At 36.5% G+C, this 22040-nt stretch overlaps 1 protein-coding gene across 2 annotated transcripts in view; it reads left to right on the forward strand.

Annotated features, from left to right (window-relative positions):
• Positions 1–22040, forward strand: part of MNAT1 (MNAT1 component of CDK activating kinase) — a 211721-nt gene that overhangs the window by 150753 nt on the left and 38928 nt on the right. Inside the window, exon 8 of one of the 2 annotated variants that reach the window (XM_061429062.1) lies at positions 2568–21301. The exons of the other annotated variant lie outside the window; for it this stretch is intronic. Within the exon in view, the coding sequence (XP_061285046.1) occupies positions 2568–2724 (157 nt within the window). The 3' untranslated portion in view covers positions 2725–21301. Of the gene's footprint in view, positions 1–2567; positions 21302–22040 lie in introns of those variants that run through there. 2 annotated transcript variants of the gene reach the window in all.

The raw sequence follows: 22040 nt of genomic DNA on the forward strand, positions 1-22040 counted from the left end.
AGCAGGTTTTTTATGTAAGAAGGCAGATTGAGCCTAGTTAGATCATATAGGGTTTTTTTTAGCTGATGGCTAAGACTTGGGCTTTTATTGTCAAGAAGATGAGAAGTCATAGAATTTTGAACAAAGGTGTGTCATATGACTTATATTTAGAAGGATCTGTGTAGGAGAGTGGATGGTGGATTGAAAGCAAGAAAACTTGCAACTGTCCGGGATTAAGATTGTAGGGGTTTATACTAAGATGGTAACAGTGTAATTGCAAAGAAGTGGTCAAGTTATGAATATAATTTTGATGGGATAAAATATTGAATTTTTGATGGATTGGATATGTGTGTGTGTTGGAGGGGCCGGCTGGGTGTTACAAAAAAGTTCCTCCCAAGGTTATATCTGAGGTAAAAGTTGCCATTTAAATATGATAAGGGAGATTAGGGGGAAGGGTTCTCTGAGGCAGACAGTTGTGTGAGTTGCTTTAAGTTCAGTTATTTATCAAATATTGAAATAAAATTTGTGTCTAAAGAGCTGCAAGAACTGGGAAAAGGTCCTTAGCAGTTCTTTTTTATGGGAGAATGAACTGTCACGAGTTCACTACAGGAGAAGCCAAAGAAGAAAACTCTTCTGTGTTCATAGTCACGTCTTTGGATAGTGTGAAGCTAGGACTACGTTTTTAGTTCTTAGTACGTTTTCTCTGCTGTACCTTACAGCCAAGGCCGTCCTATGTACAGAGTTTTCAAAATATGACTGAACTTAACTTTTGTTATGCTTTTGTTGTGGTTAGTTGCCAAGTCGTACCCTTTTCTTTGTGACCCCATGGACTGCAGCACTCCAGGCCTCCCTGTGCTTTGCTATTTCCCAGAGTTTGCCCAGGTTCATGGCCCTTGAATTGGTGATGCCATCCAACCATCTCATTGTCTACCACCCTCTTCTCTTTTTGCCTTCAACCTTTCCCAGTATCAGGATCTTTAGCAATGAATCTGCACTTTGCATCAGGTGGACATATTATTGGGGCTTCAACTTCATCATCAGTCCTTCCAATGAGTATTCAGGGTTGATTTCTTTTAGGATTGACTGGCTTTAGATTGTTTTAATTTCAGATAGTGTTTCTGAAGGCAACTGATTCAAATTATGTAGCAACTTTTCTTATTCTCAAAAAAATGAAAACAAAATTATTCTGTGCTAAGTACAAGCCAAGGTTTCAGCCTCCATTTTTTCCCCATGAGGAAAATAGCACTGAGGGCATTGTGAGCCACAGGCCTTTGAGTCGGAGCTCAGGTAAAGCTGCCTTGACAGCAGAGGTGTATAAGGGTGGGGTGGTAGGAATGGCCTGTTACAGGTACAGGCAGTAAGAGTTGCATTGTATAGAGAACTAAAAAAAAATAGACAATTAAAAGACAGTCTTTTTTTTTTTTTTTTTTTAAATCAATATATACTAGCAGTTCTGAACAATGTTAGATCTCAAATACTCCTTCCTGAAAATGTCTTCTTTTGGTCCATGTTCTAAACAATTGCTGTTATTTTAAATTTCATAGCATGTAAGTAAGCTTCCAATGTTAGTATTAGTCTCTCAGTCATATCCAACTCTTTGCGACCACATAGATTGTCGCCCACGAGGCTCCTTTGTCCGTGGGATTCTCCAGGCAAGAATACTGGAATGGGTTGTCATTTCCTTTTCCAGGAGATCTCGATCTAGGGATCAAACCCTGCTGTCCCGCATTACAGGAAGATTCTTTACTATCTGGGCTTCCCTGGTGGCTCAGAGGCAGGGAGAGGTGGATAAGCTTCCAATGAGCACATCTTTATTTTATGTTCCTGAATAATATTGTTTTATATACAGAAGTGAAATCACAGAACTCCCAGCTTTATAGTCAGCCCCAGAACAACCCCCGCCCCGCCCCCCGCAACAAACCCACCTACATTTAGGCTCACTCAAGAGTAAGTTTGTAAGGTTTTAGAATCCTTCTGTCTCCCTTCTGGCAAAATTTCTCTTTTCAGCTCCCCTGTAGTACTAAATATTTTTGAGTTTAAGTGGTAGATTTGAAGTAAACTGTCTGATGATCATATGGATGATCATATAGATAGTCTGATGATCATAAGAACTTAAGTTCTTGGGATATTTATTTGTTTTTAAAGTTTTTCGACTAGAGAACACCTGAAAGTTGCTAGAAAAAAACGCCTAAAGAAACGAAGGCATGAACAGTATTGTAATTTCTGGAATTTATTATGAAATAGCTATTTTATGAGACTCTGTCAAATAAGAGTTTTTTCTAGCTGTTTTGATACTTGTTGCTTAAAGAAAGAAAGTTGAAATTAACAAAAAGTATTCTTCAATTTATTATGAGCATAGATAAACACATATCTGGCTTTTTGACTATTGAACATGAATATGCAAAGAATATCAGCTTTAATGAATTCACTGACAAATTTGCATAAGAGCTCAAAACAAAAAACTTTATTACATTCTTTCTTGTACTTATCAATATTTTCTTGTTTTTAAAAATTAATATAATTAATGGGTATTTTAGTCTTTTTTCTTTTTTGTTGTGTGAATTTTATTTTTATTTTAAAATTTTTAGTGGCATGCTGCTACTGCTAAGTCACTTCTGTCGTGTCCAACTCTGTGCGACCCCTGAGATGGCAGCCCACCAGGCTCCCCCGTCCCTGGGATTCTCCAGGCAAGAATATTGGAGTGGGTTGCCATTTCCTTCTCCAATGCATAAAAGTGAAAAGTGAAAGTGAAGTCACTCAGTCATGTCCGACTCTGAGCGACCCCATAGACTGCAGCCCACCAGGCTCCTCCATCCATGGGATTTTCCAGGCAAGAGTACTGGAGTGGGGTGCCATTGCCTTCTCTATAATGTGCACAAAATCTATTAGAAGGAAAAGATCTTACTGCCTTTTCTGCATTGTTACTATTTTTCACTTCATGATTATTACAGAAAATAATGTTGTTGTATAGAGGAGTAGTTGTGATGAAAAACGATATACTGGCTATCTAATATTGTAGGTATATAGTTGCCTGATAAGAGTTGGCCCTCAGGATGGGATCCTGTGTCACATTTCTATAACACCTAATCTTGTCAATTTGGTCTTAAAACTAAATTCTCCATCACATTTCTCATCATCAACTGTGCATGCTCAGTTGTGTCTGACTCTGCAACCCCATGAATTGTAGTCCACCAGGCTTCTCTGCCCGTGGAATTTTCCAGGCAAGAATAAGAGAGTGGGTTGCCATTTCCTTCTCCAGGGGATCTTCTCTACCCAGGGAACAAAGCTAGTGGAGGTGATGGAATTCCAGTTGAGCTATTTCAAATCCTAAAAGATGATGCTGTTAAAGTGCTATACTCAACGTGCCATCAAATTTGGAAAACTCAGCAGTGGCCACAGGACTGGAAAAGGTCAGTTTATATCCCATTCCCAAAGAAAGGCAATGCCAAAGTGTTCAAATTAACGCACAATTGCACTCATCTCACACATTAGCAAAGTAATGCTCAAAATTCTCCAAGCCGGGCTACAGCAATACATGAACTGTGACCTTCCAGATGTTCAAGCTGGATTTACAAAAGGCAGAGAAACCAGAGATCAAATTGCCAACATCCGTCGGATTATCGAAAAAGCAAGAGAGTTCCAGAAAAACATCTATTTCTGCTTTATTGACTGTGCCAAAGCCTTTGACTGTGTGGATCACAGAAGAATGTTTAAAATTCTTAAAGAGATGGGAATACCAGACCACCTTACCTGCCTCCTGAGAAATCTATATGCAGGTCAAGAAGCAACAGTTAGAACTAGACATGGAACAACAGACTGGTTCCATATCAGGAAAGGAGTATGTCAAGGCTGTATATTGTCACCTTGCTTATTTAACTTCTGTGCAGAGTACATCATGTGAAATGCTGGGCTGGATGAAGCACAAGCTGAAATCAAGATTGCTGGGAGAAATATCAATAACCTCAGATATGCAGATGACACCACCATTATGGCAGAAAGTAAAGATGAACTAAAGAGCCTCTTGATGAAAGTAAAAAAGGGGAGTGAAAAAGTTGGCTTAAAACTCAACACTCAGAAACTAAGATCATAGCATCCGGTCCCATCACTTCATGGCACATAGATGGGGAAACAGTAGAAACAGTGACAGACTTTATTTTCTTGGGTTCCAAAATCACTGCAGATGGTAATTGTAGCCATGAAATTAAAAGACGCTTGCTCCTTGGAAGAAAAGCTATGACCAACCTAGATAGCATATTAAAAAGCAGAGACATTACTTTGCTGACAAAGGTCCACCTTGTCAAAGCTATGGTTTTTGCAGTAGTCATGAATGGCTGTGAGAGCTGGACTATAAAGAAAGCTGAGAGCTGAAAAATTGATGGTTTTGAACTGTGGTGTTGGAAAAACTCTTGAGAATCCCTTGGACTTCAAGGAGATCCCACCAGTCCATCCTAGAGGAAATCAGTCCTGAATATTCATTGGACGGACTAATGCTGAAGCTGAAACTCCATTACTTTGGCCATCTGATGTGAAGAATGGACTTTGAAAAGACCCTGATGCTGGGAAAGATTGAGGGCAGGAGAAGGGGACAACAGAGAATGAGATAGATGGATGGCATCACCGACTTGATGAATATGAGTTTGAGCAGACTCCAGGAGTTGGTGATAGACAGGGAGGCCTGGTGTGGTGTAGTCCATGGGCTCCTTTTGGCTGTGACAGTTTCTCAGACTTTCCTTGATTTTGATGACCTTGACAGATTTGAGTAGTGGTCAGATAGTTTTCAGAATGTCTTAGTGGTTTAGTTGCTAAGTCGTATCTGACTCTTTTGACCCCATAGACTGTAGCACGCCAGTCTCCTCTGTCCATGGGATTCTCCAGGCAAGAATACTGGAGTACATTGCTATTTCCTTCTCCAGGGAATCTTCCCAACCTAGGATTCGAACCCAGGTCTCCTGCATTGCAGGCAGATTCTTTACTGACTGAGCTATGAGGGAAGCTCATAGCTTATGTCTTAGTACATGCTATCCACATGTCTTATCACTGTTGATGTTAACCTTGATCACCTGGTTGAGGTATTATTTGTCAGCTTTGTCCACTGTAATGTACTCTTATCCCTTCTGTCTTTATTATACTCTTTGGAAGAAAATCACTATGCACAGACTACACTTAAGGGATGGGGATTAATGCTCACTTTCCTTGAGGATGTAGTATCTATGTAAGTTATTTGGAATTCTTCAGCATTGGCGATTTGTCTCTTCTCCACCATCTGTTTGTTTATTCATTTTCCCCCTGTCCTTAAGGACTAGTGAATATTTATTTTACAGTTTGGATTATAATCCAATTTTGGCCATTTGAGATGTTTTAGTTGGCTCTGGTACCCATTTGCCTTTCTCCCATCATTGCATCTTTTTATAAGTATATCTTTACTTTTGGCCCTGCAAGAAGCTTCAAGCTCCTGGTATATGTATTTCTTGATTTTGTTCTAGAAGGAACCATTTCTCTAAGAAGCCTTGGTTTCTTTTATTGGAAAATAGTATTAGAAACCAAAATGCTGGACTGGGTAACTCACAAGCTGGAATCAAGATTGCAGGGAGAAATATCAACAACATCAGATATGCAAATGATACCACTTTAATGGCAGAAAGTGAAGAGGAACTAAAGAGCCTTTTGATGAAGGTGAATGGGTGAAAGAGAGTGACAAAGCTGGTTTAAAACTCAGCACTCAGAAAACGAAGATCATGGCATCCAGTCCTATCACTTCATGGCAAATAGATGGGAAAAAAGTGGAAAGTGTCAGATTTCATTTTCTTGAGCTCCAAAATCACTGCAGATGGTGACTGCAGCCACAAAATTAAAAGACGCTTGCTCCTTGGAAGAATAGCTATGACAAACCTAGACAGTGTATCAGAAAGCAGAGATATCACTTTGTGGACAAAGGTCCATCTAGTCAAAGCTATGGTTTTTCCAGTGGTCATGTTGGATGTGAGAGTTGGATGTAAAGAAGGCTGAGTGCTGAAGAATTGATGCTTTTGAACTGTGGTTCTGGAGAAGACTCTTGAGAGTTCCTTGGACAGCTAGGAGATCAAACCAATGTCAATCCTAAAGGAAATCAATCCTGAATATTCATTGGAAGTACTGATGCTGAAGCTCCAATACTTTGGCCACCTGATGCGAAGAGCAAACTCGTTGGAAAAGACCCTGATGCTGGGAAAGGTTGAGAGCAAGAGGAGACGGGGGCAACAGAGGATGAGATGGTTGGATGGTGTCACTGACTCAATGTACGTAAGTTTGAGCAAATTCAGGGATATGGTAAAAGACAGGGAAGCTGGTATTTCAGGCTACCTACTGTCCGTGGGGTTGCAGGGAATTGGACACAACTTAGCAACTGAACAACAATAGAAACCAGTATCTGTGCTTTAAGTGTTCCTGTGCTCCTGGGGTATCTTTGCTCATAAGATCTGCCAGTATTTTGAATCAGTAGATCATTTTGGAGGGAGTTGGCTCTGTCTTAAAATACAGTCTTTTGATTCGTGAACGGAGTCTATTTTTCCATTTATTTTGGTCTTCTTTAGTTTCTTTCAATAATGTACAATTTTGGTGGGCAGGACTTGCATATATTTTGTCAGATTTACTCCTAAGTATTTTATAGTTTGTTATTATAAATGGCATTAAAAATTTTTTTTCAATTTATGATTGCTTTTTTCTGGAATGAGCAGATATTTTATATATTGATTTTATAGCCTATAATATTGCAAAACTCATTAGTTGTAGTAATTTTTTGTAGTCCACTGGTTTTCTTAAAATATAAATATTCATGTCGTTTGCAAATGCTATTTTACTAGGAACAGAAATATTTAGGGTTGTTGTTTTAATTTTTATTTTATCATTATGAAATGATCCTTCATTTCTGATAATACTCTTTGCTATGAAATCTGATTAGTTTGATATCAAAACAGTCATTCCATCTTCCTTTTGACTAGTGTTAACATGGTATGTTACTTGTGTTAACATGTTAAGGGGCTTTAACTGTTATTTTAAAATAATAAATATTTTCCAATTTCTTAGTTTTAAATTTAAATATAGAAAATATAAGTAGATATAACTCATCTAAATGAAATATCTTTGGGAGTCCTCAGTAATTTTTAAGAGTGTAAAGAGGTCTTAAGGCCAACAAGTGTGAGAATTGATAATCTGGTTTTTATATATATATATATATATATATATATATAAATAAAAGATATATGGCTTTTGTAGTAATCATCTGTTTTCTCATCCATTTATTCATCAAGTGCTCATTAAGCCCAATTTATTTTTAGGAAATAAAAGTATGTAAGTCATCATTTTGTGCAACAAAGAACTGTTGATATAGAATTATGGGATACAATGGTATGTGAGTAAATAGGATACAATGGAGTATAATATATATACTGCCATAGTGTTACTGCTTTTGGCTTAAGCAACATAGACTTTAGTGTTAAACATACCTAGTTTTAAATCCAGGCTCTGTTTCTTAGCTGCGAGAACTTGACCTTTCTGAACCTTACTTTTCTTATTTGTAAAATGAAGATGGTAATAGAATCTATCTCTCAGGATTTTTTATTTATGTAACTTAGTTTATAGCATTTAAGCTTTTGATTCCTAAGAAACATTTAATAAATGTTAACTGTTATTGTTGTTTAATAGTAAAGAAGGTTTTATGTACCAATGGAGAGGGAGAGGTCACATTAGTTTTAGAGGCAAAGGAAGAATTAATGGAGGTGGATACTTGAGTGAGTCTGACTTTGGCCAACACTAGGAACTAGTTAACAGACAGAAGGAATGCAATTTAGTAGTTGGGATTACATACTGCCTCCACCTGATTAACAGTTAGTGTGGTTAATGAATATCACCAGGATGATAAATTACCAGTAGGAATAATGTCACCTGTTCCTCTTATATTTTATTAAACATAAAATGCAATAACACCAAAGTATTTAAGGCTTATTATCATATTAACTTTTTAGTAAGAGAAGAGAACATACTCTGCCTGAGTTTAATTTCTGGATTTTTCACTAATTTTAATTCCCTGGACACTTTACTAATTTCTCTGTGTCTTGATTTACTCATTTTCAAGATATGGATAATATAAGTGCCTATCTCATGGAATTGTGAGTATCAAATGAGTTAATAAATGATAAACCCTTGGAATAGTATCTGACACGTGATAAGTTCTGTATAAACATTAGCTATTTGAGTGACAAATGTTACCATTGGAGTTAACATTTTTTACTGAGAATATTGCTGATATGTAATGAACTCTGTATATACTGAACTTAAACTCATTTTAAAGTCTACGTCCAGCTTAACTTTGTTGATTGATTTTGTTTGTGTTTTCCTTATGCTGATCAAGTTGCATTTTCAGGCACGGTTAATTTTAATATAAAAACAATGTCAAATTATGTAGTCTTGGTCATTTAATTGTCTAGCATGATATATATGAAATTAATTTTTAATCTAAGTACTGTTTCTCTTTCTATAATCTCTACTTTTTATTAAGTGCAATGATTTTTTAAAGATCTGCTAAGAGTAATCATACCCTGTAGTTTGTTTTCTGTCCAAATTTATGGCAACTATAAAAATATCTAACTTACTTACATTATACCATTGAGAATTACTCACTAGTCAATTGTGTAACAGAAGTAGTAATCAAGGAGTGATTGTTAAAGGCTTAAACAGATAAAGAAGAAGTGAGATGAGTATACTAGTAGGGATTTGTCTTTATCTTTTTTTTTTGGCTTAGTGGCACGTGGAATCTGAGGTCCCTGACCAGGGATTGAACCAGCACCCTCGGCAGTGAGAGCACAGTCCTAACCACTGGACTGCCAAGGAATTCCCTTGTCATTTATCTTTTGCTTGTAGTTGTTCTAAAGAAGACTTAATGGAAATTGTTAAGTGTTTTTAGGAGGAGTTTTGAGTTTGTAAATAATAATTTTAGTAATAAGCATAGAACAAAAATTAATCACCTAGAGATTTATATTCACATTGGGGATAATACTATAAAGTGAGGGTCTTTAAAAACATCAGCAGAAATCTCTCTTTAATTATATGTTGACTTGCCCTTTAATTGGGGGTACCGTAAAGTGTATAATAGCTCATTAATTCTTCATTTCCTTGGTGAGAACTCAGCATCACATGCTAAAATTCAGTCAACTGTTTTGAGGTATGCCCTGAAAGAGTCATATTTTCTTAAAAACCACTTTCAAGTAGAGGTAAGTCTGTCTTCTCTGAGTATGTAGTAGAAATTGTATTTCCATTTGAAGAGACTGATGTTTAAAAAAAAAAAAAAGGAAAAGTACTCTGGAGATTGAGTTGTTAGGAAATTATTAGACATGTGTAGCTTGGTGACTCTTTTAACCTTTCAAATGTAAAACATGTTGGCTCTTAGGTTAAAGAACCTTGCTAATTTATAGTTATCATGTTCTATGATTGTAACTTAGGTCTGTTTTCTTTTGCTGTCCCCTTCTTAACTAAGATATAATTCATGCTTTTAATTTCTCTGAATCCCTCTACCATGAATTTTCCAACTAAATTAAACATCATGCTTCAGAAACATTAGATTTTATACAAGCTACTAAAAATTGTCATTCACTCCTATTTTTAGAAATAAAAATTATAAACATTTATATTTGAAAGAAAATACATGCAATTCACTCTAATGCATTAAGACAAATAAGGTTTTTCTTCTCCAGCTGTCACATGTGGCTTTAAGGGCTTCTATTAAATAAATTCTTTGAGTTTTCCTTATTATAAAGATAATGTATATTCATTATAGGAAAACTTTGAAAGCACAGTTAAAAGAAGAAAAAAATTACCCATGTCTACTATTTAGTTTTTTTTTTTCAGTATTCACAATCGCAATAAACCATAAGTAGTTTGTATTAAATATGCTCAGGAAATAATAACCAATATTTCCTATGCTTTTTTCTTAGTACTTTATTGCTAAATGTCAACTACCTTTCTCCTGGTTTGGAAGAAGTCAGTGTCACCACTCTCCAAACAAACATCCAACAAGTGAAAACTAGATGATTGGTTCTGATGGTATAGCATCAGAATAACTTCAAGGTTTACTTCTAATAATATTCAGTTATTTTAGCATTATAAGAGTGCCCAGAGTTGTCATTATTCTGGTTTGAAGGTACTGTTGCCATGTTTTTTGTTTGTTTGTTTGTTTCTCTGTATTACTGGTTTTAAATGTAAAGACATAAATCCTAAAGAGTGGGAGTGGAAAAACAGGGATGGTTTTCATTTGCTACAATTTCCTGTGAGACATGGCTCTAAACAAGTCCCATATTTACACAAGACAATATAGTTTTACATACAGTGGTGTATTCAGCACATTTTGAAATTCTTTAAACAGTCATCTGTATTTAATTCTTTCATAGTAAATGTGTTTAATAATGCTAGGTGAAATTTGAAATAATTTTAAAATAATTTTACAGTAGAAACACCAGTTAAATCAACCTTTTGGTAATAAATGTCAAAAAAAAGTTAATTATTTTTGCTGCCACTGCAAAATCAATTGTGTAACTGTTCTTTTTAAACTGACTTTTATAATACATTACTAAATTCTGAATGCTACACTCCTGTAACTTGTCAGAAGCAGGTTTTGGTTAATAGATATTTTCAGTGATGTAATGGGAACTTTTGGCAGTGAGTCAGAATATAATGGACTGTGATTAATGTTTTAATAAGTACATTTCTATTGCTCATGATGTAGAGGAAAAATGGTTTCCTGCTAGGATTGATAGGAGAATAGCAGGTGTGCATATAGTGTTTTTTAAAAAAGAGTTGAAATATTTTTCTTAGAATAGCATTAATATTTTTATATGGCTAAAATTCATTATCATATGAGATACATATGTTATTACAGATGCCAGCAGTTCATTTGGAAAAATAAAAGTAGGGGATGATTACTGATTGCCTAATTAAATCTTTTAATTTTTAGTCTTTGTATTCTTATGACACCATGAGTTGAAGTCTTTGTAGTTTGATATTCATTCTTAATATAAGCTAAGGAATCTGCTTACATTGTAGGATATATGAGTTTGCTCCATGTTTCTAAAACATGCACAGTGTTCAAAAAAATTTTTAAATTAAAAATAAGTTTACTGAAAAGTGTTATTTCTTAAGGCCATTAAGTACACAGATTGATAGTCAAATGGAATAGTGATCATGTGAGAATTCTCCACTGCAAAGGCCACAAGTTCAGCCTATGAACTCAATAAAGTTCAGAAGTTTGGAAAGTTAAACCCCAGGAGATTTTGTGTCAGCTTTGGAATCTGAGTAAGTGAAGACAAACCAGAGGAAATACTGGTGTGCCGGAATTGAGGGATTGGTTTACAGTTTTCTTGTTCTTTGATTTTTCTCAATTTAATTTTAGCAACTTATTTGCAATAAGTATGCATTGTTTCTTGTAGGTAAAGTGTCCTAGGGCTCAATGGATATGTCCCATTTGGGAATAGTATATTACTACTGCAGGCAGCCTCTGCCCATGTTTATCTTTGAAATATACATAAAATTGAACATTTGTCCAACTGGGTACCTTGCTGGGAAAAAAATTCATAATTTTCATCAGGGTCTCAAAGGGATCTTGATCCCAATAAAGAATCTAGAGTAATGATTCTTAAACTTTGCCATACTTCAGAGTCACTTGGAGGGTTCATTAAAACGCACATTGTTGGGCTCTACTTCCAGGGTTTTTGATTCTGTAGGGCTGGAGTACAACCCTAGAATTTTTGTTTCTGTTAATAATAAATTCCGCAGTGATGCTAATACTGTTGATTGGTGACTATACTTTGCAAACTCTGGTTTAGCCTTGGTAAATAGCCTTCTAGACCTTTTCATATTTTCATGTATAATACGTATTTTTACAAAAACACTTATGCTGTATTATGTTACCTCTTTTAACTTTATTTTGCTGTCTTTTCATATTTATCTATAGCATCATTTAAATTTTTCCATATCATTATTTAACTAGTTCTCTAATAGGCATTTAGGTAATTTTTCATTTGTTATTTTTATAAATAGATTGTTGTTAAATTTGGGTGCTATCTTCCAATTATTTCATTAGCAAAATCCCTGGATTGAAGCATAGACATGATTCTGAGGCTCATTTGAGGCTAAATGACTTTGACATCTGACACTTGAACACTAATAAATATAACGGCCACCACTTTAAAAGAGACAGAAGAAGTTTTAAATTTTAAACAAAAAGCTTATTTAAGGAAACACTTTTCCTTGATTTTTCATTGATTCAATAACTTGCATCTTTTTAATGATGAAAACTTGTTTGACTGATAGATTTTTCTAAATTAAAACACATATTTCAATCTTTGTTACATTTCTAGAGATTAATAATAGCTTTAGAAATATTGGGGGAAATATCTGTCATGTTACTTCATTATATGCCACATATGCATAGTTTACAGTTTGTGCAAAAATTTATATTACTAAGTTTGTGCCAGTAACCTCCAGAGAGAGAGATTGTCCTGTAAACAACCATACTGTTATATGGAAGAGGGTCAAAAAAGCCCTGAGAGAGACAGTAGAATTAAAAGGATAAATTGGGGTCTGCTGGTAGCATGCATGGGCTTTCCAGGTAGCTCTGTGGTAAAGAGTCAGTCTGCCAATGCAGGCTGGGTTTGATCCCTGGGTCAAAAAGATCCCCTGGAGGAGGAAATGGCAGCCCACTCCAGTATTCTTGCTTGGAAGATTCCATGGGGAGCGACTGGTGGGCTACAGTCTATGCGGTCACAAAGAGTCGGACACAATTGAGCAACTGAGCACAGTACAGCACAGTAACATGCATAGACCATTCTGTTAGAGAAGGGGAGAGATTTGAAAGAGCATGATGCCTTTGATAGAAATTTGTTCAAGTAGTTCAATCTGATTAGAGCACAGTTTGTAACAGAGATTGACAAGAAACTAATTGGGATCCAGATCATGAAGAGTCTTATTTGTCATATTAAGTACTTTGAATGATGCATGGTTTTCTCTTTTTATTTCTTTGTGTCTTAAAGCAAGGTTGAAAAACCACTGTTTTCTCTGTAGCTGGACTCTAGACCATACAATTTTAGTAAGAGGAAATTTTTGAAGAACCTTTCATATGTGAATATGAAACACATATTCATATTCACATTTTAGAATATTCAGATTCACATTTTAGAAAAACACTTATGAATGCAGCAGTGTAGAGATGTATTTGAGCAGACTGAAAAAAAAAAAGATAGCGTAAAATAGAGACATCTAAACAGGGAGGATGGAGTTAAGAGAATGAATTCAAGAGAGATTTAAGAGATAGAATTAGTAGGATTTGGCAACAGATTGCACATGGAGAATAATAATCTAAGAAAATGTCAAGGCTTTTAGCTCAAGTGTCCGAATGACTCTGTGGTGACTTTCATAGAGTGGGGATCTCCTTCAGAGTTTTGCATGGCCTATGGAACATGACACTCAGACACAAGTCTGAGTGTGAGAGGTACAAGCCTCCTGAATGACTAAGGCAGCTGCTTCAGGCTTTCTTTTTCACTGCTCACTCTGTTTGCCTTCTGTGTCAAGGGAGGCCCTGAGAGAGAAGTCAGTGGGGGACAGAGACTGCATTTATTCTGCTGCCAGAGAGTATGTGCAGCTGCCACTTCCTTCTGATTGACCACCACCACTTGCCACAGCTGTGGGTGTGGGTTGGACCCAGCAGTAGTAGGTAGATTTAAAAGCTTCTGTCATAACAAAGCCCATTGCGGAATTGAGTGCACCTTAAAATTTTGTATTTATGATGGTTCTCCAACTTTTGTCGTAGTGTCCTTTATTTTAAAAATTTGTCTGTAGAGATATATGTGTATCTATGTATCCATCTATATTGGACTTCTATTGTTCACTTACTACACTGAACTCTTAATATTCATGGTTTAGTGTCAGTGAATACTATTGCCTAAAGTCCCAACATGTGTAAAAGTATTTATACACAAATATATAAATACTACATGCTATGCTATGCTAAGTCACTTCAGTCGTGTCCGACTCTGTATGACCCCGTAGACGGCAGCCTATCAGGCTCCCCCGTCCCTGGGATTCTCCAGGCAAGAACACTGGAGTGGGTTGCCATTTCCTTCTCCAATGCATCAAAGTGAAAAGTGAAAGTGAAGTCGCTCAGTTGTGTATAACTCCTAGCGACCCCATGGACTGCAGCTGAGCAGGCTCCTCCGTCCATGGGATTTTCCAGGCAAGAGTACTGGAGTGGGGTGCCATTGCCTTCTCTGACCAAAATGTGCAGGTACTTTCTTTTAGTATGAATTCTTTGCAACCTAATGACATTAGAAATGTATTATTACTTATCTTTAAGGAAATGATTCCTTATAAACAGGTTTTATTAAAGTCTTGCCATGTTTCTTGCGGGGGGGGGTGTTAAATGAAGTCTAAAATTAAACTTACAAGTTAATTTCTTATTCATTAATATTTCTTAAAATATGTTTGTATTTCTTTTGGTTAAAAAGTACATTTTAAGAGAATAATATTTGGTTCATCTTTTTCCTTGCAAAAGGACTTCCCTGGTGGCTCAGATGGTAAAAGTGTCTGCCTACAAATCAGGAGACCTGGGTTTGATCCCTGGGTTAGAAAGATCCCCTGGAGAAGGAAATGGCAACCCACTCCAGTACTCTTGCCTTGAAAATTCCATGGACAGAGGAGCCTGGTAGGCTACAGTCCATGGGGTTGCAAAGAGTCTGACACGACTGAGTGACTTCACTTTTCCTTGTAAAACCTTAAATTTGCCATAGGTGTTCATCATAATTTGGCTTTCATCCCAGAACTATAATTCCACTTACTATAGCATTTCATTTTTAAGAAAATGCTACCAAGTTTAGAAAATTTGGAGATTTTTTCCTCCTCTCCTTAGTGATATGGTTGAATAATGATTAATATAATTCAGGGACATATCACAGGTAGAGTGTAAATAGTATTTCAGCTATTTACTTTCATTCTTTAAATGTGACTTTCATTCTTCTACTTCCATTCTTCCCTGGTGGCTCAGACGGTTAAGTGTTTGCCTACAATGTGGGAGACCCGGGTTCGATCCCTGGGTCAGGAAGATCCTCTGGAGAAGGAAATGACAACCCACTCCAGTACTCTTGCCTGGAAAATCCCACGGACAGAGGAGCCTCGTAGGCTACAGTCCATGGGGTCGCAAAGAGTCGGACATGACTGAGAGACTAAACTTTCTTTCCCTTTTCTTTAAATGTTAAATAAACTTAATTTTACTCTTTACTTAATTTTACTTTTAAGGAGTTAGCTGTTAATAGTATATGTATATATAACGCCCATATTTAATGTCACTTACTTAAAAATCTTAGTCTGCAATATTAACATTAATTCCCAAGGCAGTTAAGTGTATCATACAGCTGTTGTTTAACTTTTCCTATCCTGGGCTCTTGTGTTTATCATTTTTAAAGCCATGTGTCCTTAGTCATGCTCATTTCTGAATAACTAAGTATTAATGATTTTACATCATAATTTAATACGCAATGTTATAATCTATTTTCAGAAAATGATGAATATAATAGTCATCTTAAGTCTTTGAAAACATATACATCACTTTGTATATACTAATAAAATACAGTATAGTTTAGAAGATGTGAGAAGGGTTTTGGGAGGTATAGTGCCTGCGTTTAGATTTCAACTGTGTTCTTATTTGGTTTATAACTCTAGTAAGTAACTTAGTCATTGAGTATCTTTGTTTTTTCCTTACAAAATAGAGATAATAAGATAGGTAGCTCCTACCTTAGGCTGTTTTGAGTACAAAATGAGATAATATATGTAAGATCCAGGATACTGACTGATAGAAGATGAAAATACAATATGGAAAGTCTAATCTCTTAGAATCTTATTTCTACTGTACTGTTTTTAGATCTGTTGAGTTTTCCTAGCTTTCCTTTCTTTCCTTTTTATCCCGCCCACCACCAGATTGATCAATTAGGTGTGTCAACTCAATGATAAATGGTTGTGTGGTCATTCTTCCTTATACTTTTGGCATTAGGTTATTGTAAGCGTTTGTATTCTAATTGTTGAAATAAAGATTTAGTTTATCTGTGAGGAAAACAACTATGGTTTTCTAATGTTTTGAAACATAGTAGCGGATAAGTTTTGTCCTAGTGATTTCACCTTTTTTCTCTTAGAACTGTGGGAAAATGATAGATAAGAATTGGAGGAACAATGTGGAGAAAAAAAGGGGAAGGGGTATGGTAGGCTAATTCCCCACTTATTTATTGAATGACAGATTTGATTCTCAAAGGAGGAAATGATATGCTCTTTCCATTCAGTAGCTGTTAACAGCCTAATGCCTTCTCCATGAATTTGTTGCTTTCCCTTATTTACCTCCTCGCTCTAGTTCTGTGCTCTGGTATTCTTAGGAGAGACTCTATCCCACCCGATGGTATGGATTTGGAGCTTATATTTTCTTGAAGATTTAAGGACTACAAAAGAAGGGGTTATATTTCCTCTACCTGTAACTATTGTTCAGTTGCTCAGTCATGTCCAACTCTGCAACCCCGTGGACTGCAGCGCACCAGGCTTCTTTGTCCTTCACTAATTCCTGGAGCTTGCTCAAACTCATGTCCATCGAGTCGGTGATGCCATCCAACCATCTCATCCTCTGTTGCCCCTGTCTATTGCCCTCAATCTTGCAGCATCAGGGTCTTTTCCAGTGAGTCGACTCTTTGCATGAGGTGGCCAAAGTATTGGAGCTTCAGCTTCAGCATCAGTCCTTCTAATGAATATTCAGGGTTAATTTCCTTTAGGATTGACTGGCTTGATCTCCTTGCCATCCAGGGGACTCTCAAGAGTCATTTCCAGCACCACAGTTCAAAAGCATCAGTTCTTCAGTGCTCAGCCTTCTTTATGGTCCAACTCTCACATCCATACATGACTGCTAGAAAAACCATAGCTTTGACTATACGGACCTTTGTTGGCTAAGTGATGTCTCTGCTTATCTTCAGTCGTTTTGTTGTGTTCATTTCTTCCTTGCCTTTTCTGTCCTTTCTTTATGTAACAAAGAAATTCCTTCCATTACCTCACAGAGGGCAATATTTCCCACATTTACAGGCTCTGGGGAGGGGTCAGGGGTTTCACCTTCTTCCCTAGTTTATCAAGGATTTTATTCCAACCAAAGAGTTCAAATAAATGCAGATGGAATTTTTAACCCAAAGGAATTCTGGTTAAATTAGAATTTCTCTATGTCAGTATATTTCTATTTATTAGGTTTTATTTGTTTGTTTGTTTTTGTATTTTAAAGGATAAGAAAATTAAGACGTAAGTTTAAGGGAGGTAGTAAGGTTTGCTTAGTAGGTTCTAAACCGTCTCTATCATATATTAGTTGTATCACATTTCACAAGGGACTTAACCTCTCTAAGCCATAGTTTCCTCACATGTAAATTAAAAAATATAATACCTATTTTGTAGGGCTGTTGTGTGGAGCAAATGAGATAAGGTGTTAAAGGGCTTAGAGCAGTACTGGGCACATAATAAGGTCTTAATAAATGCTAACTGCTCTTGCTCTGTCACCACCACCACCACCTCCAAGAGCTACTGCCACACCCACAGCAATTAGATTGTCATCTTCTTTAAAGCGAAACGTGTCTGGCAGATGCTTTAATCATCTACTCATTGATACCAGCAAAATATGTGTGCCAAATAATCTTAGATTATAATATATTGAGAACATATAGTACCCATTTGGAAAATCTAAGTTGTATACTCTTTCTGGCTTGTCACTTGATGTTTATTAAAGTCTTATAGTTCATCATATATATTGTAGAAATTTTAATTGAGTATTAAATGAATGTCAGAAATCATCCAGGTAAATGTTGGTTTTCTTTTTCCTTTCTTCTTTCTTCCGCCTTCCCTTTCTCTCCCTCCTCTTTCTTTTCCCTCCTCCCCCTCCTCCTTCTCTTCTTTTTTAATCCAGTTAAAAATTATTATCTTGAAGAGGGAGGCTTATTTGTGTTATGTAGATAGAGGCCACTTTCCAGGCAGGTGCCTTTTCAAAAATATTATAAATGATATCGAAATACTTTGTGTAAAATATGAGAATGTACATATAGATTTTTGCATTGATTAAAAGTTGGCATTCCAATTCTTATTTATATTCACTTTTCATTAGTTGAAGGAAATGGAAACTATATTAACTTTACAATGTGTGTGGTTATCCCTTTTAGTCATGAGGTAGTATCTCATTTTTCAGTGTTTTTAATTCATTTAACAAATATTGTGAGTTCATTATGGGTACATGGTATGTTTGACATTGTGAAAAATTCTAGGATATATCAGACATGATTTCTGCTTTCAGAGTAGTATACTTATGTTAGAATACTGGGCTTCCCCAATGGTTTAGTGGGTAAAGAATCTACCTGCAATGCAGGAGATACAGACAGACATGGGGTGGTTCGAACCCTGGGTTGAGAAGTTTCCCCTGGAGGAGCAAATGGCAACCCAGTCCAGTATCCTTGCCTAAAAAATCCCATGCACAGAAGAGCCTATTGACTACAGTTCATGGAGTTGCAAGTGTTGGACATAACTAAGCATGCATGACACAGCACCATGAATATACTGCTAGCTTAAGTAAGTAACTATTTGACAAAGTAGAAAATGAGGAGAACTATAAGAAAGCAGATAAAGTGTAATGTTGGAGTTCAGAGAAAGTGATGAAGAAGTGGAATTAATTTCGAGCATATTGCCAGACATGAGATTAAGCATTTATATTAATTCATTTCACAACAGCCCTACAGTGTGTAGGTAAATTATCACCAAATAATATTTGGAAATAATACTTAAACCCAGAACTGTCTGAATTCAAACTGTGTATTTATTCTATTCTCTGAAAGAGATCTAGGTAAGCTTAGAAGTTTTTCAGGAACTGCAGCTGGAAATAGAATTTTGTCATGTAAAAGTGAAGAACAACTTTCCTGTTATAGAGCATGAGCAGAGGAGGAATTAGGGGAAAGCAATAGAGCATACTCCAGTACTCTTGCCTGGAAAATCCCATGGACGGAGGGCCTGGTGGGCTGTAGTCCATGGGGTCGCTAAGAGTCGGACACAACTGAGCGACTTCACTTTCACTTTTCACTTTCATGCATTGGAGAAGGAAATGGCAACCCACTCCAGTGTTCTTGCCTTGAGAATCCCAGGGACGGGGGAGCCTAGTAGGCTGTCGTCTATGGGGTCACACAGAGTCAGACATGACTGAAGCGACTTAGCAGCAATAGAGCATACATAGCTAATAATCAGTATTGAAGCTTAGGTGCAGAATTGGTTGCAGGAAAGGAAATAGTGGAAATGACATTATTTTGTTCTTTTTTATGACTATTATTCCATTGTCTATATACTGTTACCATGTCTTCTTTATCCATTTCGCTGCTGATGGACATTTAGGTTGCTTCCATGTCTTGGTTATTTGCAAATAGTCCTGCAATGAACATACTGAGTGAAGTAAATCAGACATAGCAAATCAAATATCATGATATTGCTTATATGTGGAATCTAAAAAAAGGATACAAATGACTTATTTACAAAGCAGAAGTAGACTCACAAATGTAAAAAACAAACTCATGATTACCAGGGAATCGGGGAGAAGGATAAATTTGGAGATTGTGATTGACATATACACACTGCTGCTGCTAAGTCACTTCAGTCGCGTCCGACTCTGTGCGACCCCATAGACAGAAGCCCACCAGGCTTCCCCGTCCCTGGGATTCTCCAGGCAAGAACACTGGAGTGGGTTGCCATTTCCTTCTCCAATGCGTGAAAGTGCAAAGTGAAAGTGAAGTCGCTCAGTTGTGTCCGACTCTGTGCGACCCCACGGACTGCCGCCTACCAGGCCCCTCCATCCATGGGATTTTCCAGGCAAGAGTACTGGAGTGGGGTGCCATTGCCTTCTCCAATATACATACTACTCTATATAAAATAGATAAATAATAAGAACCTACTGTATAGCACAGGGATCCGTATTGAGTACTCAGTAATGGCCTATATGAGAAAGGAACCTAAGAAGAAAAAAGTGTGTATATGTATATATGTGTGTGTATATACATATATAACTGATTCACTTTGCTGTACACCTGAAACTAACACATTATAAGTCAACTATATTCCAGTTTGAAAAAAAAAAAGGGGGTATAGTGGAAAGTAAGGTAGAAAAACATTGGAATTAGATTGCTTCAGTTTGAAGAATTTCAACACTCACACTCTTATGACTTCCTTTCATTTTTTATTAGTACCGTTTCATATGTTTGTTTATTGAAAAAGGCTATAGACCCCTACGGCTAATGTACATATGTTGCTATCTGTCTATCTGCCTATCTGTTCTGGGTCTTAGTTGTGGCATGAGAGATTTTCCATTTTTGCTGAGGCCTGCAGGATCTTTAGTTGCAGCATATGGGATTTAGTTCTCTGACCAGAGACTGAACTTGGCCCTCTGCATTGGGAGCACAGAGTCTTAGCCACTGGACCACAGGGAAGTCCCATCACTGTTTTATAGTTTGGCGGTAAGGCATCTTTGCTTTTATTTCATATTTTTTAGTAGAATATTTAGGGAGTACAGTGAAGGAAGGAATGAATCATAGAGTTTTATAGAAAAAAAAAAGACTTCGGGTATCACCTCCTGCAACATCCTTATTTTAGAGACAAAGAAATCGAGGCCCCAGAGGATTATAATGTACTGAAGTCATGTAGTATAATGAATTAGATTTATATTTAAAAGTAGGAACGAAGATATTAAGAATAACTTAAACTTTTTTGATCAGGATAAAAGAGAATTTTAAAAACAAGTAAGAAAGGTCAAGAAAATGGTATTATTCCCACAAAAAGTTAATCAGATTAAAGCAGGCATGCTGTCACCTGCTTTACTGGCTTATCTGGAAAGTTAATATACATACAGGTTGATAGGAGTTTTCATTCACTGATTATTTTCAGGAAGGAATCCAGGAAGAATATGTAAATTTTTAAAATTCAGTCTTCTGTTATGACCACCTTTTTGATAATTTATAAGTTTCTTCTCTGTATATGTTATAGCATGGAGGAAGAGAAGCGGTACAAAAAACAAACAACCAAAAAAAAAAAAAGAATGCTATTTTTATGTTGTTTACAACTCTGTTTATTTTGATTACTTTTATTTTTTTCTCTAATTTTATTTTATTTTTAAACTTTACATAATTGTATTAGTTTTGCCAAATATCAAAATGAACCTGCCACAGGTATACATGTGTTCCCCATCCTGAACCCTCCTCCCTCCTCCCTCCCCATACCATCCCTCTGGGTCGTCCCAGTGCACTAGCCCCAAGCATCCAGTACCGTGCATCGAACCTGGACTGGCAACTCGTTTCTTACATGATATTTTACATGTTTCAATGCCATTCTCCCAAATCTTCCCACCCTCTCCCTCTCCCACAGAGTCCATAAGACTGTTCTATACATCAGTGTCTCTTTTGCTGTCTCATACACCGGGTTATTGTTACCATCTTTCTAAATTCCATATATATGCGTTAGTATACTGTATTTATGTTTTTCCTTCTGGCTTACTTTACTCTATAATAGGCTCCAGTTTCATCCACCTCATTAGAACTGATTCAAATGTATTCTTTTTAATGGCTGAGTAATACTCCATTGTGTGTATGTACCACAGCTTTCTTATCCATTCATCTGCTGATGGACATCTAGGTTGCTTCCATGTCCTGGCTATTATAAACAGTGCTGCGATGAACATTGGGGTACACGTGTCTCTTTCCCTTCTGGTTTCCTCAGTGTGTATGCCCAGCAGTGGGATTGCTATTTTGATTACTTTTAAAATTGATTTATTTTTTAATCCAAAAGATGTAGTAGAGGATCAAAAATAGGTATCAGAACAGAAAAGGGTGAAAAAAGAAAATGTCAAATGATGAAGAAATGCCAGGAATCAGAGTACAAAGCAGCATAGGAGGAGATATGAGAGAGAGTAATATATTTCTGTATTCATAAATATTTGGCTTACAGCTGCGCTTTTTTCA

This window comes from Bos javanicus, chromosome 10, assembly GCF_032452875.1.
Source record: "Bos javanicus breed banteng chromosome 10, ARS-OSU_banteng_1.0, whole genome shotgun sequence".
NCBI classification, from domain to species: domain Eukaryota; kingdom Metazoa; phylum Chordata; class Mammalia; order Artiodactyla; family Bovidae; genus Bos; species Bos javanicus.